At 45.3% G+C, this 25,977-nt stretch overlaps 1 protein-coding gene across 1 annotated transcript in view; it reads left to right on the top strand.

Moving 5' to 3' along the window:
• CCDC183 (coiled-coil domain containing 183) overlaps positions 1 to 25,977 on the top strand; it is an 893,120-nt gene that overhangs the window by 544,915 nt on the left and 322,228 nt on the right. Inside the window, exon 10 of the mRNA XM_069612154.1 lies at positions 12,215 to 12,375. Coding sequence (XP_069468255.1) covers positions 12,215 to 12,375 — 161 coding nt within the window. The remainder of the gene's footprint in view (positions 1 to 12,214; positions 12,376 to 25,977) is intronic.

The raw sequence follows: 25,977 nt of genomic DNA, 5'->3' as shown, positions 1-25,977 counted from the left end.
TCAACACTTCATTTATAAAGAATTGAAAAGCCGCCGGGCATTGCACAATCCGAATGGCATTACTTGATATTCGAAAAGACCAAATTTTGTTCTAAATGCTGTTTTCCATTCATCACCTTGACATACCCGCCCCAAATGGTATGCACCATGAAGATCTAGTTTGGTAAACATTGAAGCTGCTTGAATCTGGTCCAACCTCACTGAAATTAAAGGCAGAGGATATCTGTAACGCTCACCTGACTCTCAAGGAGACGCTGACCAGGTGTGGACTGCTGCGGCCTCTTCTAAGGTGATGCGCAGAACTCGGAAGACCGACTGGACAGGACCCCCAAATCTCGCTTGTCTGACTCACAGGAGAATCCTTCTGCAGATAGAGAAAGGGGATTAACTACCTGCGGAGTAGCGCGTCGGCCTCCCACTTCCCTCTTTCACTCTCCTCAGACCACCTCCGAAATTCCCCGTTAACTCCCACCTTAAGGTTTGAAAGGACGAGCTCTCCATCCTGCTTCTGGTGCAGGGGTGAGATTATATCCAGTTACTTCACTGGTGTTCGGATTGGTGAGGATCCAAGCTTACTTGACTTTCCTGGCAAGATGCCGTAAGTATACTGTTGTAAAAGTTTAAGAGTTGGCCTCCTTTTCTATTTGCCTTTATATTCAGTAGTCCATCTCTTATCCCTTTTATCACAGGTGCTGAGTGAAGATTTTGCGTAGAGGAAACAATTCGCCGAAGGTAAACTCAGGTGAGTTTATGATGGGTGGTTCCTTTAATGTCCTTATATTCACCCACTAATGCTTGTGTCTTTTTTCCCCATAGGGGCCGGGGTACGGTACTGCCGAAGAAGCGGCGTCGACCCGAGATGAGGAAATATTCTCCCGACAATAATCAGGTGAGTCTTATGGTGAAAATCTGGCTTTCCTCAATATGTTCCTTTTGCTCACCTTTTGTTCTTCTCTTCCCCCTTAGGTGCAGGTATGCGGCGGGTCGTGCAGATGGTCACTAAGGAGCACGGAGATGCCTCGTGAACAGGTGAGGGAATGCGGCGCTGCAGCGAGCAACGCGATGTGTCTTTAAAAATAAATGTCTTCCCTTTGGATCGCCGGCGTGATGACTCCAGACTCCGTGTAGAAGGAGGTAATGTTCTTCTGTTCACCTTTTCCCTTCTCTTCTTTCCTTTCAGGTGTTCCAGGATGGAGGCGGGCGTGGCTGGAGTCAGGATGCAGGAGCAGACACGGTGAGCGTCCAGCTGCTAGGTGCAGAACGTGAAGCGTGAGCTGCTGTCTGGGCGTGCCTTAAATAGCCCCCAGGTACGTATTCTTCCCCGGCCACGCCCGAGTGGCAAAATAGTCCCACAGGTAAAATAGTCCCTTTCAGGCCTCAAAGAGGTCTGGATCTGGCAGCACAGTCTGCATCAGGTAAGTTCACATAAACACTCCCTTTATGAGCCTGGCGCCTATGGCGCCAGGACTGAGGTCCACAGGTAACTTCATGGATTGGAATGTGGTAAAAGATATGAATGTGCCTTACATTGTAAAAAATATACCAGAGCAAGTGAGAGTGGTGGATGGTTCTTAACTTACATCAGGTTTAATTACACATGTAACAATTCCATTGGGGATGGAAATTGGAGGGCACTGGGAGGAAATTGTGTTTGAGTTAATAGATACTCCACAGTTGAAGATTATTTTAGGGATGCCTTGGTTAACGTATCATAACCCTCAGATTGATTGGGGAAGGAGAGTGTTAAATTGGAATCACCTTTTTGTGTTGTAAATTGTTTTAAGGAAAAGGTTCAGGAAGATGAGTCTGATGGTTGTTCAGAGGTTGTGGAAGGTTTGGTAAAATTGGGTGCCATAGTACATTCTATTGGGGCTGTAATAGGAGAATTACCAAAGTGTTATCAAGATTTTAATGATGTGTTTAGTGAAAAGGAAGCTAATGAATTACCCCTTCATCGAGAATATGATTGTAAAATTGATTTAGAACCAGGAGCTCACATTCCTTGCAGTCGCATCTATGCTCTGACTGAGAAAGAGAATCAGCATTTGAAAGATTACATCCAAGAAAATTTGGCTAAGGGGTTCATCAGACACTCTCAGTCGCCAGCAGCTTCTCCACTATTTTTTGTTCCAAAAAAAGAAGTTACGCTACAGACGTGTATTGATTATAGGGCATTAAATAAAATTACAGTTAAAAACAGATATCCTCTGCCTTTAATTTCAGTGATGTTGGACCAGATTCAAGGAGCGTCAGTGTTTACCAAACTAGATCTTCAGTTTGGTTGACGTACCCGCACATACCATTTGGTGCGGGTACGTCAACGTGATGAATGGAAAACAGCATTTACAGCAAAATGTGGTCTTTTCGAATATCAAGTAATGCCATTCGGATTGTGCAATGCCCCGGCGGCTTTTCAATTTTTTTTATAAATGAAGTGTTGAGAGAATTCATTGACATTTTTGTAGTGGTTTACTTTGATTACATTCTCATTTATTCCAAGGATCTACTGCAACATGAAGAACATGTTAAGAAAGTTTTACAGCGATTAAGGGAGAATAAATTATTTGCTAAGTTACAAAAAAGCCAATTCCATACCAAAGAAGTGGAATTTTTGGGTTTTATTATTTCTTCCAAAGGTTTGGAAATGGACATGAAGAAAATTAAAGCAGTAGAACAGTGGCCAATTCCAACTTGTGTTAAAGATATTCAAAGCTTCCTGGGTTTTGCACATTTTTACAGGAGATTCATAAAGGACTTCTCTCAAACTGTTTCTCCCATCACCAAATTATTGAAAAAAGGAATGAAATTTGAGTGGAAGGATGAAGCGGATCAGGCTTTTAAAAAATTGAAGAACTGTTTTACATCAGGACCAATTTAATTACCTCCAGATCCTTCCCAACCATTTTTTATTGAAGCAGATGCTTCCAATACAGCAATTGGAGCAGTACTTTCTCAAAGGCATCCTGAAACTGGACAACTGCATCCTGTGGCCTATCTTTCCAAGAAGCTGCTTCCAGCTGAGATGAACTACACGATTACTGATAGAGAACTCCTGGCTATCAAGAAAGCATTTCAAGATTGTAGGCATTGGCCCTCATTACGACCCTGGCGCTAAGTAATCGAAATTACCGCCATGGCGTAATGAGCGTTAACGCCATGGTCCGATGGCGATAAGAGCGCCATATTACGACCCATCACGCACAAGCATTATGCCATGGCGGTAATGTAAACTGCGCCATGGCGTTAATGCCCCCAAAACGGCACCTACCGGCATCGTATGCCGCGCAAGGTGCACCACCGCCACCCCGACCACCGTTCATAGCGGTGACCGTAGTTAGCGGTCACCGCAATTAGCGGTGACCGTAGATAAGCGGAACCGGAAGTAGCGTCACCGCGGCGGAACGGGAAAGAGCACGGCGGCCATCTTTAAAAACACAATCCATTGCCATCCTCTGCAACCACTGGACATCCGAGCCTGGGACCCGGCAAATACCATCATCAACCTTCTTCCTGCTTGAAAATGCCTAAAGTGGTTAAGAAAGCCTGTGACCGCCAGCGGCAAGACCGCTTCACCAGAGAGGAGCTCACCATGCTTGCGGAGACCCTCCAGGAGAACGCCGCAGTGGTATTCTCCAACCAAATGACCAGACCGGCCATAGCCAAGAAGAAGGCCATATGGGCACTGGTAGCTCAGCGGGTTAGTGCCGTGGGAACAACACCCCGCAATGTGAGACAGTGCCGCAAGCGGTGGGACGATCTCCGGCTCAGAGTCAGGAGCATACTATCGGCGAACAGAAACCTGGCCATGGAAACCGGTGGAGGATCGCAGTCCCCTATCAAATTGCAGCCATGGGAGGAAATCTGTGCCTCCACCATCGGAATGGAGAGCATAGAAGGAGTAGGAGGAATGGAGAGAGGAGCCCCGACATCAGGCGATGCAGGTAGGTGGCTCAAATCAAGCCATGCAAAAATCACCAAAGTCCATTCATGTGAAGTACAATGTTGCCCCATAGTGTAAATGCAACACATCAGCAGGAGACTGCCCACAGATACATCCGATCTCCACCCTGTACTCATGCAGTATGCACACCCTAAATGCAGGCACCCACATACCTCCATGCTACTTCCACACAAAAGGGAGACAACCTGTTTTCCCCTGCCTCAAATGTGCCGCATGTACCAACTGATAAGATGTCAGTCGTCACAATGCCCGCCCAATGTCCACAGACCCATCAATAACACTTTCCCTCCTTTGCTCCACCACAGGCTCAAATTCCGACCTTGAGGATGAGGACACCACTGCCTCCACACCCACCAAGAGGGCCAGGACAACTGTGCCAACACCACAACCCTCCACCTCTGCCGTCCCGAGGAAAACCCCACAGCAGCCAAAATCCAAGCCAGGAAAACAGGACAGGGCACTGACAGCCACCCCAGCAGGCAGCACAGAAGCAGCAGCAGCCATTACCCAAATCGTGCCCACAGAAGGGACAGTCTCTGCTGCAAGCAGCACTATTGGGGAAACTGCTGCCATCGCAGCCTCCTCCGATAGCGAAGGAGGGATCATTGAGGAGTCTGATGTTGGAAGCCCCACTGCCCACCCTCATTCCCCCTACCTGTCCCTAAGCAGCCCGCATGCGGGTGCTACACAGGGGCAGTCAGAGGATGACGATTGGCCAGGCTCTCCATCCCCGCTGCAGGAGGTGAGCAGCCCAATGGGAATACCACTGCCATTAGCCATGGCCCAGAAAGAACAACTAAGCCTGGAGGAGATCGTCACCCGGCAGCAGCAACTATCCTCGCTCCTCAATGAGCATGTTGCAGATTGTGGGGGTCAACGGCAGCAATGGAGAAATGTGTGGAGACAGTGAAGGCTGCTATAGAGTCCTCCACAAAGGACATCTGCGCAGAACTCTCCGCTGTGCGGCACGCCATCACTGAACTTGTGCAGACAATTCGGGACATGCGTCCAAATGAGCAGGCAGGAACCTCCTCGGCTGCCAGCTCGACACCAAGCAGCCCCATCCGCCGATCGGGGAGGAACCTGCGCAGCACAGGCAGGGGTGCCCCGGGGGCCAGGGGAGGGGGCTGCCAATAGTGGCCGGACAGTGGAGAAATCCTGCATCAGACACTGCTGCACAGACTTACTCACACCTTTGTAGGGATTCCAGGGGGGTGGGTGGAGGGGGGAGTGGGTGTGTTGGGGAGTTCAGGGGAGAGGGGGGAGTGGGTGTGTTGGGGAGTTCAGGGGGGAGGGGGGAGTGGGTGTGTTGGGGAGTTCAGGGGGGAGGGGGGAGTGGGTGTGTTGGGGAGTTCAGGGGGGAGGGGGGAGTGGGTGTGTTGGGGAGTTCAGGGGGGAGGGGGGAGTGGGTGTGTTCAACAAAATCACTTTCACAATACACTTTTCATATTTGCACAAATCAGATGTGTGGACATTGCTCATTGCGTATGTGTGATGTATTGGTAAACAGTCCCCAGTGTCCATAATACAGACGCACACAGTGCCACAATAGTCATCTCCAGGTGACATCCCCCATTCGCGTGTGCTAGAATAATTGGTTGATCAGAGTACTATGCATTTCACGCCCCTCCTGTGCATCGCCGCCTCCATGAGGTGCTGCCGAATCCCCACCTTCATCATCCTCATCGACAGGTGGTTGCAGTCCAGCATCAGGGGGCAGGGGCACATTGCGTCTGACGCACATATTGTGTAGCATGACACATGCCAAGACGATCTTTGCCATCTTCTCATGGTGCTACAGGAGTGCCCCACCAGACCTGCTGAGGCAGCGAAACCGTGCCTTCAATAGGCCAAAAGCCTGCTCAATCACCGCACGGGTACGTGTATGTGCACGGTTGGAGTCCTCCTCGTGCTGGTTCTGTGGGTTCCGGACTGGTGTAAGTAGCCACCTCTTCAGGGGATAGCCTGCATCACCTGTATGTGGGCGAGAATGTATGTGTCAGTCATGACGTCTATTTCAAAACATGACGTGCCACCATGGCTTGCATCCAACTGTTACTTCGGACCTCTTTTGAATGCACTCATTGATTCACACTATGCGACCAGTATATGCTCATGGCTCCTATGGAATGTGGTGCATGCCATCAACCAATGTATGCAGGGGGGTCAAGTGCCTTGTGAGTGTCCATCCACTGTGTTCGTTCATACGGTTTGTTTTGGTGGCCTGGCACGTGTCCTGTGAGGTCAACGCTCACATCATTGCAACATTGCTGTCAGCATCATCATGACCCCAGTGAGCAATACTGATGTTGATAGGGACATTTTGTGGGCCTTGCTGTCTGTGTGATGGTGTGTTGATGTTTCTGTCCGTCATGTGCCTCATTCGTGCGCAGTTATGGGGACAGGCCTTTCAGTGGATGGTGTCTGGTGACGTGCATGTAGGTGCATTTCGTTGAGGTCAATGTGGTGTGAATTGGTACAATGCACTTGCAGATGGTTGTGTCAATGTTGGGGCACACCTTCATTCACGTGGTGGGGCTGCATACATCGGGCATTAGGTTTAGTGGTGTCAGCTGAGGTTTGTGCTGCTTTAGGGTATGATCTGGCTCCGTTGTCTCTGCTACTCACAGCCAGGTGGGGTATTCAGTAGGGGTGGGATGGCGGTTGGTGTTTCTATCATGCTGTTTGTGTATCATGTATACGATGGTGTCGATGGTGTCCCGGTCCAAACGGTACAGGGTGTGGATCTGCTCAGCGGTGGGGTTGAATGGACTGGCTCTGATGCGTGGGATTGTGGGCTGCCTGCGTGGTGCCACTGGCTGTGCTGGTGGGGCTTGCTGGCCCTGCCTTGCCCTCCTTCTCCTCCTGCGTCTCCTCTGTGCAGCCTATTGTTGTTGTTGTTGTAGTTGAAGTTGTAGCACTTACATTGCTATCAGGTCCTCCAGCCCCAACATTGCTAGTCCTATTGGAATCATTGTGGAGTGTGACTGGGTCTGGGAAGGGGTTGGGTGTGCTCTTTTTGTACTTCCTGACTCTGTATTGCCTCCACCTGTGCTGATTCTGTGCGCCTGTGGCAGCTGGATTCACTGCACAAGGCCCTTTACGGTTGGTTCGCGATGGCGTAATTTGCACCATGGCGGTAAGGTACTTAACGGGCTGGGTGATGGCGTTAGGTGCATGTCCGCTTGGGTCGGCATTCGCGTACCTTTATGCCATGGCGCTAAGTACGGTGTGGGAGGTCGCGTGCGCGCGCCATTGGCGCAGTTAGCGGCAGCGTTAACTACGATGCCGCTAATGGCATCGTAGTTAACGGTCACGGGTCATGATCGGACCTAGCGGAAAACAATGGCGGTAACTATTTACCGCCATCGTTTTTCACTTAGCGCCAGGGTCGTAATGAGGGCCATTATCTGTTAGGAGCAAGATTCACAGTAACAGTCTTAACCGACCATAGGAATCTTCTATTTTTGAAATCTGCTCGAACATTATCACCAAGACAACTTAGATGGTCGCTTTTCTTTTCGGAATAGTATTTTGTAATAACCTTCAAGCCAGGACGGTTAAACGGTAAAGCGGACGCTTTACCTCGACAAAGTTCGTCAGATGAGGTAGAACATCAGTTATTACCTGAGCCAGTGATTGCTCCTGACTTCACTCGAGCACAGACTTCACAAGTTTTCACAAAATCTTCTATATCTTTTTTCATGTCTTTCCACCAGAAATTCCTTTCCACCAATTCAATTGTCTTACGAATTCCAGGATGACCCACCAACTCTGATTCATGACATTCTTGCATAATTTCCTTTTGCAGTTCTTTACTTGGAAGATAAATTTTAGAATGGAAACATTCCACAGGAGCTGATGCTGGCCCCACAGACCTTCACCAAGAGTTCACCTCTCAACCCTAAAGTGAAAGCTGAGCTGAAAACCCCAGGAAATGGAAAGGGGAATTTGGATAAAATAACAACGGAGACACTGCAGCCCTGCAACCTTCTGGTAGGCTCCGGTATCTGTAGTAACAAACACACTTGGTTACTTATACATCAGTGTAAACCTTTTTCTCTAAATTATTCTTTTTAAAACAACTCTAACTTCTTTACCTCTCATACCTCTGTTTAAAATTTAGAGGTTAATTGTCTGTAGAGAATATCTTGAAAACCTTTGTAATGTTTCGGTGTATAATGTCACTAGCCATTCCAGTCTCTTTAATATTCTGAAGAAGATGACTCTTGCAAACACCTTACAACCTTAGATATTCTTCTTTGACTTTAAGTTCACTTAACTCCATAAAATTTACATTTCCAAATACTCTTGAGAAATACAGTCTTTCTTGAAGTATTGAATTCTCACTGCATTCATGCGATTAACACGCAAAATCACAACATGAAAAATTGTCCTCGTGCTAAAAATAACACGCGCACTTTAACAAATACACGCGCACGTGAAACACGCGTTTTTAACAATTCACATGTACATGAAACATGCACACTTTAACAAATTCACACGCATGTGAAACACGCGCACTTAAACAATTCCACGCTTACAGGAAACACGCGCACGCTCTGAAAAAACTATGCGTGCAATCGCCAACCGAAACACGCGCTAAAACTACTTGCGCTCAGTTAATATGGACTCGCGCTCTATTGCAATCCTACACCCGCTCTCTTATGTAACGTCGCGCACGTGAAAAATATACATGCGCTAAAAACTACTCGCGCTCAGTTAATATGGACTTGCACTCTATCGCAATCCTACATGCGCTCTCTTACGTAACGTCGCTCACGTGAAAAATATACACGCGCCAAAAACCACCCGCGCTCAGTTGATATGGACTTGCGCTCTATCGCAATCCAACATGCGCTCTCATACGCACGCGCTCCCAACGACGTTGCTGAAATCATGAAGACTTGCGCGCACGTTGAACAGTCTTGAAACACATTTCGCACAGTTCACAACTTTAAAACTTGCGCGCACAGTCTTTTCAATTGTTTTCCTCTTATTGTAAATAAACTGTAAACGTTCTTTCTCTCAGTAAGCTTTAAACTTCTAAACTCTTTAAGTTTCTGATAAACAATGGAAGTTCACTGTGAAAGTCTTTAAGCTTTTAAAAGGAACAATCACAATGTTAATTCTATGTACATACTCTTCCTATTTACTACTCAGCCAGCCAGCCATCCCTGACAGTGCTTATGGATCGTGTTTTTCATCAGGGTCCAGGGGCGTTGCAATTCTTATTTGTAAAAAAGCGCCTGTGAAGGTTCTAAGAGAGGGTTCAGATAAGGATGGAAGGATAGTCGCTTTACAGGTAGACATCGAAGGGGTGAGTGTGATCTTATACAACTCCAAGAATTTTATAAAGATTAAAAAATCCTTCAGGCTGAAGGTTGGGTGCTTGAAAAAGTCTTTAAAACATCAGTTGTTAAAGAAAGTGCATTGCTAAGCACTGACTTCAAATTTGTAGAGAACAAATTACAACTGCACACTACAGCGGAGTGGTGCATATACACTTACGCTTCATTGCAAATCCAGTGCTAAATGCACCAGGATGTAATTAACATGTGGAAACAAGCACTCCGCTGTTATAGACTTTCCATTCCATTATGGTGCTACAGAGCTGGATGATGAAGCGTAATTTCCTTCTGGGCTCCTACCCTGCTCGTTACAGGAAATACATCGGCCTCTCCAACCGCATCTAATTTTGACGGTGGCTGAGAGGCTTGAATCCCTACCGATTCTGTTGGTTTTTTCACACCTGTAAAGAAGAGGTGGGGCCAACATGAACAAACATGGCGGCCAGCATTCCATTTTTTTCCTGGGTGGAGAGCAGCAAGGCATGGGAACCTGGGACCGCCAGGATTCCTAGAGGGCCGCGAGCATGAATGGGCCTCATTACACGGTAGGCGGTAAGGGTTTACCGGTACCGGTACTTTACCGGTACCGGTAAGTCCTTACCGCCTTATTACGAGGTCCCTTTGCGGGTTGGGGAATTTAACGCCTGCTTTTTGCAGGCGTTAAAAACCAACCCGCAAAGGGACCAGTGGAGCTAATTATGGTACCGCAATTTGCGGTACCGTAATTAGCACCTTCCCCATTCCCATAGAGCCCTATGGGGCAAAAATGGGAATGGGGAAGGCAATGGTGGAAGGGGGAATTACCGCCCCGCCAACCTTGGAATAGGGCGGTAATTCCCCTTTCCACCAAGGCGGTGCCGGTATTTTACCGGCATGAACCATGGCACTAATAGCGCCATGGTTTACCGCCTACCGTGTAATGAGGCCCAAGTTAGCAGCCCTGGTCCTCTCTGTTCAAGGTATACCTTTTTAAAATTAAGGCATTATCTTCTCTGGCATGTGAAGCCATCATTTCCTTAATTTGTTATTACATTTATCAACACGGCACAGACTTGCCCTTATTGATCACTGTAATGGGTTTCATTACGAGGTAGGCGGCAGCCATGGTGCTATTAGCACCATGGCTACCCCCTTACCGCATTCCGGGTCCGGGTTCCCGAAATAGGGACTTACCGGGTCATTCCAATCTTGGAGGACCCGGTAAGTCCCCATTCCAGAACCATTCCCCATTCCCATTCGAGCCCCCATAGGGCTCACTGGGAATGGGGATGGAGCTAATAAAGGTACAGCAATTTGCGGTACCGTTATTAGCTCTGAAGTGCCTTAACGGGTCCCATCCTTAACACCTGGTCAGACCAGGCGTTAAGAATGGGACCCGCTAAGGGACCTCGGAATAGGGTGGTAAGGGATTACCGGCACCGGTGTCCTTACCAGTGCCGGTAATCCCTTACCTCCTACCTCGTAATGAGGCCCATAGTCCTTTGAGGGTTCTCTCCAAAAAAAACGTACTTGAAAGACAGGCTGTTCTTTCACAGCATTAGCTGTTCACCTTCATCACAGTCCTTTCCTTCATCACATGCCTTATTTATCATAGTCCCTCTTTGTCACAGTCCTTCTTTGTCACAGACCTTCTTAGTGAAAGTCCTTCTACATCATCATAGTCTTTCAATAAAGTCCTTCTCTTTCATCAAAAACCTTCCTCTTTGTCATAGACCTACTTCATCACTGTCCTCTGTCTTGGTCCTCTTTGTCACAGTCCTCATCACAGTACTTCTACTTCGTCAAGCTCCACCTCCTTCATCATAGTCCTTCTCTTTCATCAGAGACCTTTTCCTTCATCACAATCCTTTTCCTTCATCACAATCCTTCTCCTTCAGCACACACTTTCTCCTTCATCAATGCCCTGCTTTACATTCCTTCTCCTTTGCCATAGTCCCTCCATTTTGTCACAGTGTGTCTACTCTGTGACGGTCCTCCTCCTTCATCACAGTTCACCTCCCTTTTCATAGTCCTTCTACGCCATCACAGTCCTTGTACACCATCAGAGTCCTTTTTCATTGCAGGTCTTCTCCTTTGTCAGAGTCCTTCTCCTTCATCACAGTGCATTTCCTTCATCAGAGTCCTGTATCACAGTCCTCCCACATCACAGTTCTTCTCCTTCTTCACAATTCTTCATCACAGTCCTTCTACTTCATCGCACTCCTTCTACTTTGCCACAGTTTTCATTATAGGCCTTCCAATTCATTATAGGCTTACTCCTTCATCACAGTTTATCATCACAGCCCTTCATCAGTCTTTCACCTTCACCAAAGTCCTTCTCCCTCTATCCTCAATCATCCTTTCCACGTCCTCATTTGCTTTCATTCATCAATACGCTCATTCATATTCATTCACTCCTCCTGCACCCTCTCTCCACTCTGTCTGATTTTCTTTCAAGATAACCCCCTCTGCCTAGATTAGTGATGGGAATTCACTCAGAAAAAAATGTCACCACACAACAGCCGAAACTATTAGCTTTGTCAATGCTCATTTGTATGGAGGCGATTTCCAATGAAAAGTCTCTCATAATCACTAAGCTCATTATGAAATACCGCAAACGGACTACCTTCAAACATCATGGAAATTTGGTCCACCTCAGCAGAACTCTCACCATGCACAGGAGATTTAATGCAGTTTCCTGTGACCCACAGGGATATTGTTAAGAGAAGTATGTTATTATGAGGGGTAACTCCAGTTGAAAATGCTGACTGATGTTACTGTCTCGTTCCCACCTTTTTAGAAGCTCCAAGAAAAATCTCCACCAAACCGATTGTAGTGAAATATTGTGCAAGCTATAGAACTATATATATATAGAGTTTTCAAAACACAGGCCTTTTTCTTTTCTTCCCGCTTTCTTTTCTAGGATATAGCAGGAAGATTTGCAGAAATGGAAGATACGTCTGAGCGCCTGCAGAAACATCTGGAGGAGACCAACGAGCTGCAGGAAACATTGCTAACCCGTCTGCATGGTCTAGAGTTGCAGCAGGTCAAGATGAAGTTCCACCAAGTTCATGGTATCGAAAGGTAGTGGGCACTATCACTGAGGCCTTGTGTGCGCAATTTGTCAGGCTGATTCCGCTCAATTAGAAACTTGTAACTTTATATAATTATGACCCAAGCAATAATTCCTTTTACATGTATTTAGTCAACAGTGGGACAAGAAGTTTACCAGGGTATGGTAGGGCATTTTTTTTCCTTCTTTCTTTCTTTCTTTCTTTCTTTCTTTCTTTCTTTCTTTCTTTCTTTCTTTCTTTCTTTCTTTCTTTCTTTCTTTCTTTCTTTCTTTCTTTCTTTCTTTCTTTCTTTCTTTCTTTCTTTCTTTCTTTCTTTCCTTCTCTCCCCCCTGCTCTTCCTTCCTTCCTTCATTCCTTCCTTCCCTGCTCCCTTCATTCCTATCCCTCCTTCTTTTCTTTTCTTCCTCATCTCTTTCCATCTTTCCTTTTTTCCTTTTTTCTTTCCCTCATCTATCCTTCCTTCCTTAATATCCACCTTATCACCGTCCTTCCCTCTTTTATCCCTCCCATCCTTCCCTTCATTGGGTTTCCCTTTCTTTTCTCTTTCCCTTTTCCTTTTCTTCTTCCTTTACTTCACTTCTTCTTTCCTCCTCCATTTTATGTTTATGTCCTGCTTTACGTTCAGCAGAACCATGCCTTCTCACACTCGTAATGTCTACAACTCGATTAATCGATCTCTTCAACTAAGCTAACTGACAAACCATTCTGCCAATATGTTCTGTTAACAAATGAATCTAAGTCATCTTTCCTGGGCTATTGGAGCCAATTTTTTTTTCAAATCATTTGAGCAGTTGGTGAAGATATCACAAAAAAACCTGAGTTTGAAGAAGATGGTAGAAGTGCCCCAAAATATGAAAAGCGCCCCAAGTTTGAAAAGTTACTATCAACTGCTCTGTGCTTTACGAACAAAAAGTGGCCCATTCTCAAAAGTAGAGGGAAGGCAAACCTGTCAACAAAATAAAAGTAACAAGTGGCCAGAGCTCCTGCACTAGCCATTCATCCCTGACCTAGAAGTCCCACCCCAGAAGATTTTGTCCCCTGACCAGGACGTTTGGTTCCCTGAAATGACATCATCTGGGGTCATGTATGGGGTGGCTGAGAGGAGACTACACCACTGTGATCTCTGGACCCCCTACCCCAGAAGCCCTTCCCCACTTTTGACCTGTTGAGGCTGGAAGTCATTCCCAGAGTAACTATTCAACTCTGACCCTGGAAGACCCTGGCACGAGTTCTTTGACCCTTGGGGCCTGACCGAAAAGTCTTTGCCCCAAGCCCTGTTGACCCTGACCCCTGACGTAATTTACCTGAGCCCCTATGGATTGTGGCGTTTCGGAAGAAGAAAGCAGACACATGGATGACATGTTACCTTTCTTTAATGAAAATATAAGGAAGACCAATCCCTCCCTATTACTAAAGGGATCACGCTACCTATATAAATTTACTAATCAAGCTTGTTTGTCGTTAGGAAGTCAAAAAGTATCATTTGTCCCCATTCTGAACCTAACACGAACATGAATAACTCAAAATAGTCAAACAGAATGTCTCTCTTCTCCTGGTCATCTCTCTTCCTGCTTTCTTTCTCTTTGGGCCTCATTACACGGAAGGCGGTAGGGGATTACCGTCACCGGTAAGGGCACCGGTGCCGGTAATCCCCACCGCCCTTCTATGAGGTCCCTCAGCGGGTCCCGTCCTTAACGTGTGGTCAGACCATACGTTAAGGACGGGACCCGATGAGGGGCTTCAGTGCAAATAACGGTACCGCAAATTGCGGTACCATTATTTGCTCCTTCCCCATTCCCATTGAGCCTTATGGGGGCTCAAATGGGAATGGGGAATGGTTCCCGGAATGGGGATTTACCGGTCCCGCAAAGGTCAGAGTAGGCCGGTAAGTCCTTATTTCGGGAACCCGGCCTCCGACGGCGGTAAGGGGGTAGCCATGGCGCTAATAGCGCCATGGCTACCGCCTTCCGTGTAATGAGGCTCTTTGAGTCTGTAACTTATCTACTTTGGTTATTTATATACAAATGTCTCGCTTCAGAATATTTGTTTCTTTAAGTTATCTTCCCTGATAGTCTCTTGAGGTTTCCTTCAGTTCATGTAGCTGTTCGCAGATATACTTTTTGGCTTTGCATTCTCTTTAATAGCAGCTTTACGACAGTCCCTGTTGGAGGGCATGTAACACAATGTGCAATTTTATAGAATACTCCAGGGCCAAACACAGGTTCAATTTTATAGAATACTCCAGGGCCAAACACAGGTTCAATGCTTTTTAGACAAACTGTCCCATCTCAAATCTAGATGTCACCAATTCTTAGCCTGAGTGTGATTTCTGATTTTAGGTGAACCCCATTGTCTAATTGCAACTGTCTCCACATGCCACTTTTAACCTGAATGTGATTTCTGAATTTAGGTGAACCCCTTTGTCTAATTGCATCTGTTTGCACATGCCATTCTTAGCCTGAGTGTGATTTCTGAATTTAGGTGAACCCCCTTGTCTAATTGCATCTGTTTGCACATGCCATTTTTAGCCTGAGTGTGATTTCTGAATTTAGGTGAACCCCCTTGTCTAATTGCCTCTGCTTGCACATGCCATTTTTAGCCTGAATGTGATTTCTGAATTTAGGTGAACCCCTTCTACTGAAAACTCTCCTAGGTTTTAGGCCTCTGAGGCAAATTCAAATCTAAATGCCAGCACATTCTAAGCACAGCATGCTAAAATTACCACTTACATGCTACTATACTAATGTACTGTATGTTAGAACATTGTACTCTCCTAGGTTTTAGGCCTCTGAATCAAAAGCACTGCCTGCATTATACCAATTGTTGTGCCTTACCTGATATTGCCTTATACTAGTTTGCACCTAATCTACTATTGATGCTGCTACAGTAACCACTAGAACTTACCTGATGTTAGTTGCCACACCCTTCTACTATCGCTACAGCCAGAATAGCCCCGCTATACAATAGTTGCACCACACCACCGTCGCTGATCCCGGATCCAAATCGTACAATGTACCTTAGCAAGAGCCAAACAGCCACCCTACCGTACCTTTTCATACCTTTATTACACCTTACCATCTTTACTGCTGCCATAACCATGTACCCTGCAGAAAATGCACCTTGTTCAACCTCTGAAAGAAACATCAGACTACGAGCCAGACTATCCCACCTCTACGAGCCTATCTGCCATAACAAGAAACCCATCTCGCAACACACTAAAACCCGGCCGAACCAAACCACGCCCTACTACAACTCCACCCAACCCAAACTCATCCCTATAACAATCCAGGACACACCCAACACTACCACTATATCCGGAGCCTTGATCAACGCTAGATGGCTAGTGGCCCACGCCACAGAAATAGCAGACACCTTATCCTCAAACAACCTTGACCTCCTAGCAATCACCGAATCATGGCTGCACGAAGCAGCAGACCCAGCACTTTCAATAGCCATTCCAGAAAATTACCAAATAATCAGAATGGGCAGGCCCAACAATAGAGGAGGTGGCCTAGCCATTATAGCTAAAACAAACCTCGAGCTAAAACCACTGCCTCAAGCACCTCTCAAATCCTGCAAGCTCCTAGTAGCCAAATTGCCTATCTCCAACTGTCGCACCTTAACCATTTATCTAATATATAGGTCACCTGGCCCCATTGGCTCATTCGAAGCAGACCTATCCAGCCTCCTAGCTAACAACATAAAAGACACCTCCCAAATATTATTGCTAGGCGACCTGAACCTTGGGTTAAATGACCCTGATGACAAACCAGCACAAGCCATAGCTAACATGCTAGAGGAACACGGACTAATCCAAAGAGTGCTTACCCCCACCCATAATAAAGGTAGGACCTTGGACTGAATCGCCACCCTGAACTGCGACACTGTCATCACCAAAATCGCTCCCCAACACTCGACAGACCATCACCTCATTGACCTCACTTTATCTCTCAATAAAGAAGTCAACAAAGAAAAAATCATAGCACCACCACTGCCCACTAGAGCAAAGAAATATATAACCCCGGACAACCTCCTACCACTACTACTGCCAACCCTCTTCCTGACAACCTAAATCCAGAGTATCTAGTAGAAAACGACAACAATGCCATAAAGAAAGGTCTAAACATCATTGCCCTTCTTAAACTGCAAAAGAGTAAACAACAAGCCCGCCTGAACACCTGGTTCACCCCACATCTGAAAGAACTTAGATTGCACAAAAGGAAACTTGAAACCCAATGGCATAATTCCCCTACAGAAGAAAACAAATCACAACTTAAACTTTTTACAAACAACTATATAAAAGAAATTCTACTCACTAAAAAGAATCTCTTCAATGAAAGAATCGAAAAATCTAGCTCCAACACCAGATAACTATTTGCCATACTAAGGGAATTAGAATCCCCCATGCCCCCACCAGACAACATAATTAAGGACAAAGTATGGTGCACCAGCGTCCAAAACGCCCTAACTAATAAAATCAAAACTCTCCAAACTAAAATCGCACTAAAAAAAGACTCCCTCACCACGAATGAAGCATCTCCCAGCAACCACGCCAAAACAACCAACCCTTCAGGCCAGAATCTCTTCAGGTTCACCAAAATATCTATCCCAGAAACAGATAGAGTTATAGCCTCACTTAAACCATCTAACTGCAAAGGCGACAACTGCCCTCGCCAGATAATCAAGGATGCTGCCAGGGACCTAGCCCCCTTTATAACCAAGCTGATCAACGCATCCTTCTCTTCCAACACCATACCAAGCAACCTCAAAGAATCTTGGGTCCTGCCTCTCCTCAAGAAGCAAACCCTAGACCTTGCTATTCCCACCAATTACAGGCCCAGCACCGCGGTGCCGTTCCTGTTAAAGATAATAGACGGAGTAGCATACCTGCAAATTCAGCAATATCTTGAAACTCACAAACTATTAGGCACCTGCCAATCGGGCTTCAGACCACAGCACAGTACTGAGACAGCCCTAATCAATCTTAAAACCCAGATCAATGAGATTAATGACAAAGGGAACACCACCATGTTAATCCTCCTCGACCCGTCGGCAGTTTTCAACCTGGTGGATCACGCAGTCTTGTGCGAACACCTGGCCTCAGCTGCCCACTTCTCTAAAGAGGCCATAGCCTGGATCCAATCATTCTTGGACAATCGAACCATGAGGATCTTCTCTACCCTAGCCTCAGCAGACCCCATCAAAATTACTTGCGGGTACCCCAGGGCTCCCGCGTCTCTCCCACCCTCTACAACATCTTTACCAAGCCCCTATTTGACAAGTTGGACAGACTGGGTGTCTCATATACTAATTATGCAGATGATACCCAGATCCTCATACCCCTTTTTGGCAACTTCGACTCAGATACGGCCTTGGTAAACAAAATATATCTCATCATTCAGGCATGGATGGCCACACACGGCTTATGCCTGAATGATGAGAAAACCGAAATCCTGCTCCTCTGATCCAACACTAATCTAAAAAAACTCAGCTCCAACTATAAGGCCTTCAACATTGATGGCAACACCATCCCAGTGGCCAAAACAGTGAAAACACTAGGCTTTCACCTTGATGCAACCATGTCACTAAAAAAACAAGCCAACTCACTAGCATCCTCTACCGCCTACACATGCAAGCTAATCAGGGCAAGTAGAGCCTTCCTCACCCAAGCTAGCTGCATCATCATTGCCAATGCCCTAATACTATCCAGTCTTGACTATTTTAATGCCATGTACCTAGGAGCCAACAAATACATAAGCAAGAAATTACAGACACTACAAAATAACGCTCTCAGAACAGCCCTTAACCTACCCTCCAAGGAACACATTTCCAACAAAAGGAGAGAACACAAATGGCTCAAAATCTCCGACCGTATCTCTCTCAAAACGGCATCACTCACTTTCAAATGCTTAAACAACGCAGCCCCCCCCATCTCACATCCAGAATAAAGAAAAAAACCTCCACCCACCCCACCAGATCGTTTAACTCCTACTGCCTGCAGGTACCCAACTTCAGACAAAAGAAAACCGGTGGCAGTAGCTTCCCTGCCTTGGCAGCCCAACATTGGAACGCCCTCCCACACAACATTAGGACAGACCAATCATACTATAGCTTCAGGACGAAACACCCTACCTGGCTGCGGTCCAATGATCCCCATGACTAACCCTGCCATCTCACCTGCCCATGCCTTTGCTCAAACCTGACTGCTACGCACAGCATTAAATATGTAAATATGTAAGTTCAACCGAACTGTCTCTATGCACAGTACTAAATATGTAAATATGTAAGCAATGTATTAACTATATGTATATATGCACATTCCATGCAATGTAATGCTATGCTCCTTTTCATGTGTGCCTTATCCTGCAACTAAGTTTTTATGTAATCCTACCTTCCTGCTCTCTGTTGCTCTCTGTTGCACCCTGTTACCTCTGGGTTTTGCGCGCCATACCAAATAGATAAATAAACAAACAAACAAACCTTCCTTGAAACAGCTTTTCGCCCTATTGTCTTTACTTGTATATCTCTTATATTCTTGAGGGTTAACATTCCCTAGGTTTTGTATGACCATATACAAATGATTAGTCCCCCTCTCCTGCGTTCTTGGTATTGGATTCTCCCTTTTGTGCATCTGTTCCCTTAACAGTCTGATTTCACAATACTTGTTACACTTATTTGCTGTGGGCTCTTTCGTCTCTTCAAGCCTCAGCACCTAGGGGCTTCTCCCTTCCTCCCAGGGCATTTGTTTCCACTTTTTATCTATTTTGCAAATAGCGTTCTTCTTCACACTTTGTATTGGTTTCAGATATCTCCAATTATGCTAATTTAATGTTCGACTTTCATACTTGTGACTTTGAGAGGTTTCTCTCTTCTTACTTCATTGCCCCGGTGGCCTCCCACTGCTCCAGTTCTTCCCGGTACCTTTTCCGATGTAGGGGAACCTTGCAGGGTTTGGCGCGCATTCAGATATTTGGCTTCTTGGTTACTCTTCTCTGTGTCTGGCTTTGCCAGCGTAAGTGTTCTCGGCTCCTTTGGTGTAGGGTGCTGTCTACATACGCGGGCAGCAGGGAGCTGGCAGTACAAGCTTCTTCAGTGGTCTCAGCGTCGTTAATTGGGCCTTTTACTAACCACGAAGCAGCCTTGGTCACACCACCTCGCAAGGGTCTTGGCTTCCTGTTTGAACAATCCTTGCAGGACTTGTCGGCTCTCTGGCGTTTCACTCTGGCTTTCCTCACTTATCCAAAAGTCGCAGGCTTCGCGACTTCGCTCTGCTCCGCCTCTCTGAGGCGTAATCATGTAAGGGAGCTTCCCTTGCATGCCATACCCTCTCTCTCCTCACAAGAGCTACTTGTGTCAGGTTCCCCTTACAAGTTTCAATTTCCAGGTGGTTAGGGGTTTGGCACAGGAGACATGATTGTAGGCTAATAGGAGGTTTAGACTGCTCTTTGGAATATTGCCTTAGCTATTGTAGCAGACATCTGATTCTGCCCCTATCCAATATGGTGAGGCAGCTGGAAAACTGTGATTGGCCTTGAGTCCTGTGAGGCAGTTTGGAACCTTGGAAAGGGTTCTCAACTGCCTTTCATTCAAGTCAGACACCAGAGAGGACGTAACTACAGGAAGCTCCCAAGAATCTGAAGATTTGAGAAATCTACAGCCATCCAGTGTTTCCAGTGTGAATGCCAGAGGAGAACCCATACCAAAGATAAGTGCCAGGATAAAAAAGATATTTAAATATATGTATTTTCAACAGTATTGAGATGAATATAAATATATGAAGTCCAGCGCAAGGGTAACAAAACGTATTAATGTGAAGTAATGTTTCATAGACTGCGCCTAAAGGATTTAGAGTTGATTTTGTGTGTACAGCTGAGCCGCGAGCGTGTATCCTGAGCAGCGGACCAAGGCCTTGCGCATGTATCGAGTAGCAGTCTGAGGCCTAGCGCGTGTACCAAACAGCTGACTGAGGCCTCGCGCGCGTGCTAAAATATGTATATAGTTGAGTTTCATTAATATTAAAGACGGTTTAGCAAAGGGTCTTTTCTTTTGTTCACGCAAACGTTATCTAGCTTCACTCGCATTTGAGTAAAGCACCTGGTGCCGTGCGTCAATAGGAAGTCAATTTGAACTGTGTGTGAGCCCTAGTCTCGCTTGTGACACACAGCTGATCGCACGGAGCTTCATCAGAGCTTCTACGTCTAATTACTTGTCAATTTCACTGCGCGCCATGGCAAGCAGAGTGTTTGCAGTGTATGAGTTGGAGAAAACTTACTGATTAGAACCCTGTCAATTTTGTGAAGCGCCACGGCTCCGTGTGAGGAATAGATTTGAATTCTGAAGTCAGATAAAGGTAAAATAATCCATTAATACCACGCCGTAAATCCCAGTTCAAGAACACAAGATTTTAGTAGTATCACCGTTCTTCAATGTAAATATGATCTGTTTTAAAAGACTTTGCAAAACCATTTAATAAGAGACAAGAAAGGAAAAGAAAGGAGCATTTGAGCAACAGAGCTTTTAAAGACTCTAGATTTTTTTTTAACCTCATTATTTTTTGAAATACAAGCCAAACAGAAAAAAGGTATCACAAACATTTTATAGTATCAGAGTCTTTCCTCTAACAAGCTTCGATCATTAGAGGAAAGACTCTAGATTTTGAATTGCTTATCCAGTAAAGTAAGAACTCCAGAATTGAGCTGCCTGACAACAGTGAGATGAGTTAAAGTAAAGATAGTTTTGGCTATTCTTATTCAGCAGAGAGAGAGCAGAAGTGCAGTTAATTCCCAATACAAGAAAGCCTCCAAGCTTGGGGCAGAGGTAGTCTGTTAAGGTAGAGAAATAGAGTTTTATACTAAGGAAAGAGTTCGATGTTTCACGATATATAACCTAGATGTTTAATTTGCAGGTTATTCAACAAGAGAGACAGAGAGGAGCAGGAGTTGAAGGCTGTTGAAGGAGACCGGACCGTTTATTGCTTTATTAACTTCCCCTTTCTCCCTGGCCTGGTCAGTTCGGTAGTTGTATTAAGGACAGATTGCTGAGGAAACCAGATTGGGGGGTCTGGAGGACTTAGCATCTGCTCCTGCAGGAAGACAGCGTTGGGAACCTTAGACTTGTCTCAGTTATATATGTGCCTCTTTTTAAAGAGACATCTTGGGCCTCATTCCGACCCTGGCGTTAACCAAGGCGCTATTAGCGCCTTGGTTGACGCCGGTATCTCTCCGACTCCGCCATGGTGAATGGCGGAATTACCGCCCCATTCCAAGGTTGGCAGGGTCGGTAATTCCCCATTCACCATGGGCCCTTCCCCATTCCCATTTTTGCCCCATAGGGCTCAATGGGAATGGGGAAGGAGCTAATTACGGCACCGTAAAATACGGTGCCGTAATTAGCTCCAAGGTCCCTTTGCGGGTTGGTTTTTTAACGCCTGCAAAAAGCAGGTGTTAAGTTCCAACCCGCAAAGGGAAGTCGGAATAGGGCGGTAAGGGTTTAACGGCACCGGTCTCGTTACCGGTGACCGTTAACCCTTACCGCCCGACTCGGGAATGAGGCCCCTTGTCTTTGGTATGGCTGTTTTGTTCCCACATTGACAGAAGCCAAACATAAGGATGACAGATTGATCTTCATCGCAGGCAGTCCCTTATATGGAGATATGGTAGTCGGTCTAGGGAATTCCTCATCGGAATGGTGGTCTTTATCTCCTAAGGGGGAGTCACTCCCATTGAGGTCCATTTGCCCATACCCCTAGGGAGGTTCTTGCGGAGCGGGCTCAACTCACTAGCCTCAAAGGGGATGGCTTCCCCCAGGGAGAAGGGACGAATACCCTCAATTCATCACATACCCATCCCCTTACGGTGGTGGCTTCGCCATCTGTATTGAGTGGGAATCTGCTCCAAAAATCAAAATATCCTTGTTCTTTTCCTTTTTGATGTTCCACAGTAAAACAAAAAGCTTGTAGGTCTAGAAACCACCTCATTACTCTCAAGTTAGTGTCTTTCCTGAGGCTCATCCAGCTTACCAGCGAGTGGTCGGTAATCAACCTGAACTTCCTCCCTGTTAGGTAGTATCTCAGGTGTACAATGCCCCATTTGATTGCCAAGGCCTCGATATCTACTGTGGAAAATGACTGCTTCTGGGTAAAGAGCTTCCTGCTGGTGTGGAGTATGGGATGCTCAATACCATCATACTCTTGGGAAAGGACTTAACCCAAGTTGACTTTAGAGGCATCAGTTTGCAGGCGGAGCTCGACTTAAATCCGGGATCTTCAAAACTGGTTCCTTACAGGATGTTTTTCAGGCTATCGAAACTTGATTTATCTTCCTTTTCCCAAGCTAGTTACTCGGGTTGGGAGTTCTTTAATTTATCAGTAAGAGTGACTGCCAGAGTCCAGTAATTTGGGATAAACCTTCTATAGTATCCGTATAATCCCAGGAAGGGTCGAAGATCTCTTTTCATCTTAGCAGTTGGTGTTTGCTGCACCACCTTGACTTTCTCCGCCTGGTGTTGGATAGGGCCATACCCCACAAAGGAGCCAAGATATTTTACGTCCGACTTGGCTAAATGGCACTTAGGTGGGTTTTCTCTCAGTCCTGCTTTCCTGAGAGCATGGGCGATTGTCTAAGGGTGATGCATGCGCTCTGGCCAGCTGTTACTGTGAACCAAAATGTTGTCCAAATAGGCACGACAGAAAGCAGTGTCTGGTTTTAGTACTTGTAAGGGTGCAGAAATAAGGCTCGGACACAAAGGTGGCACAGTTTTGGTTATAAACTTTTATTAACCAGTAAAAGGGTTGGAAAGATGGCCTCTCTGTCTCCAAAGGTAGGAGGGGTTTTCCCACCACAAAGAAATCTGAGGAAAACGTCAGGATGTCAAATAAATAGTCAGTCACTGTTGTGTTCAAAAACCCTGCTTCTGACCCTAAAACTAATAACCTAAATCTAATGTGCAAGGATGTTACACTTAAATCTAAAGTGAGGATGACACTTCCTGTCAACTGAAAGTTCTCAATGTCTCGGGCTGCCAAAACAAAGCAAATGTTCCCTTTCCCTTGAAGTAGTAGTCCAGTGATTTGAGGATTATCTCCTTTCCCTGGATTACTTCAAGTTCTACTTGAAGCAAGTCTGTGAACATCTCTTCCCAGTTCATGGACGGGTTAATGTCTGGCTCATTCTTCTGCAAAACATACCCCAGGAAATTATAACGGAGAGTCAGAGTTAACGTCCTTCTTTTAAACTTCTGGGTCCCAGAACCTGTGTTCTCTTGAGTTAGCTTCATCTTATTCTCAGACCTTCATATGTGTGCGAGTCCCAGACTTGCAATGTTGCCTGACAATAGCTTGGTTTATTCTTCTGCCAAGCACAGATTTCCCTCTGGACTGTCTTTGTTTCTCTCAGGGTCCCAGGGCCTCTTATTATTTTGCTGTCATGTGGGTGCGGGTCCCAGGCTCCCAATTCTGTACAACAATAGCTTGGTTAACTCTCCTGCATGGGCTTTCTTTAGAACTGTTTCTGTTTCTCTCATGGTTCAAGACCCTCTTATTTGCTGGCCTTGATATGAGTGAGGGTCCCAGACTCACAATGCAGCATCACAATAGCTTAGTTTACTCTTCTGCCAAGCATATGTGTCTTTACGAACTGCTGCTGTTTCACTCAGGGTCCCAGACCCTCTTTGGCTCTCAAATTGGTGTGGGTCCCAGAATCGCAATAGTGCCTCTGGTTTACTTGATTTACTCCACTGCCAAGCATGCAGTGATTGTTCTGATTTTTGTATTCCCAGGGTCCCAGACCCTCTTATCTTGTGTATAAGTAATTATACTTTTATTTGAGAGACTAGTCTGTCAGGCGACACTTTGAATTGTGGGTCTTCATAGTTTTAAATTTTTGTTGTTGATCTTGTTATTCAGTCGCGTCTTATCTGAGTTAGGTGGTATAAATTCTATGTAACCACCTTGAAAATAGTAACTTATACACCAACTCAGAGAACAAGAAATGCGCCAGACTTAGATTATAACATTGTCTTAGATTTTAATGTTTTGCCCATAGTGATGACACGTGTTTCGGCTATTGAAAGCCTTTCTCAAATCAGGGCTGTTAGTGCTACCATTGTTCATTAAGAAACCAATTAATGTGATTAGACAAACATATATACATACATGGACACAACGAGATTGGGGGTTGGAATAAGGGAGGATTGGTAGGTGATTGAAAAACAAAATAACAAAAAAGAGAAATAAATAAAAATAGATAATCAAATTGCAATAGTAACTTGGTATACACAATAGTAAAACCGTTCCATATTTTTCTCATATGGGTATATGTGTAACTTCTATTGCACATTACCTTTGCAGCGTAATTACATTGTCAATCCTGGTTGTTTTTTTCTGATCATTCAAAAGGGTCCAATCCCTGTGAATAAATGCCATAGTACTGTGTTCAATGACTAATAGATAATCTAATATCTTATTAGAATGCAACTAATAATATATATATAATGTATCATACGATCAGTATGCTTTATGCTAAGATTCATTTCTGTTCAAGCGGTGTATATGTGTTTAAACATCTTTTTTTGCTGCGTTGCCTTTTGCGATCCTGTTCGGCTAAATAATGGACTTTGTACGCATTCTAGAACTCACTGGAATACATTGATGGTCTCTTACCTCCGCATTAAGCCCTCCGGCGTCCCTCGCGTTGGCACTACTCTTTGCGTATTGATCTCGCACTGATAATACTAAATTGCCTCGGTAGGTTGCCTAGGCAGCGGACAGTACTTCTGTCCTTCCCTTGTTTCTACTAGAACGTCCAGCTTTTCGCGGACGCCATGTTTTGAGAAAGCAAAGCCCTTACAGCTATTGTTATCAAGTTATACGGTGCCCATACCTAGTAATTAGAGCATTAGATTGTAATCCCGGAATATTAATGTTTACATGTGCGTGACAGAATTACTGTGAACCTCATTTCTTCACTTAGCATACAATAATTGGTAGATAATAATACATAATTATTAGAGTTTCTACAGATACAATGTTTTTACGAACAACGTAAATGGCTCATTAGTGTTTGTTAATTAAGTTACTCAAAAGCATTCTATTAATTAATGTCTGTAAAGGCAGATAAGACAAAAAAAAACAAATTCCTCGTGGCGACAGATACCATTCCAATGTAAAGTTCAAAGAAATTATGCCATCTCATTGTCTGAATTCAATCCAGTCACTGAACTGTTTAGTTTACAAATGATTGTGGCTTCTGCCTGGCAGAGTGCTCGTTCTCTGTCTCCTCCTCCTTTGCCCACTTGAATATGTTGTAATCCAATGAATTTGAGATCATCATTCTTTTCCATTTGGTGAAGCTTCTGCCAGTGTGCTGCTAGCGGTAGTCGCTGGTCTTGGCTACCTATTTTGGCCAGATGTTCCCTAATGTGTATACGCAATTCTCGAATGGTACTGCCTATGTATATTTTGTTGCATATGCAAACTCTACCATATATTACATATTTCGTACGACAGTTGATCACTTGTTTTATTAGAATTTCTTTACCATTTTGGTCCTTTAGGAGATCAGTTGGTTCGCTTGCAAATTTGCACATTGTGCAACTCCCACATTTTTCGAAAACC

Source organism: Ambystoma mexicanum, chromosome 8, assembly GCF_040938575.1.
Source record: "Ambystoma mexicanum isolate Mex_15411 chromosome 8, UKY_AmexF1_1, whole genome shotgun sequence".
In the NCBI taxonomy this organism is placed as follows: Eukaryota; Metazoa; Chordata; class Amphibia; order Caudata; family Ambystomatidae; genus Ambystoma; species Ambystoma mexicanum.
This window is presented reverse-complemented; position numbering and strand designations above follow the sequence as displayed.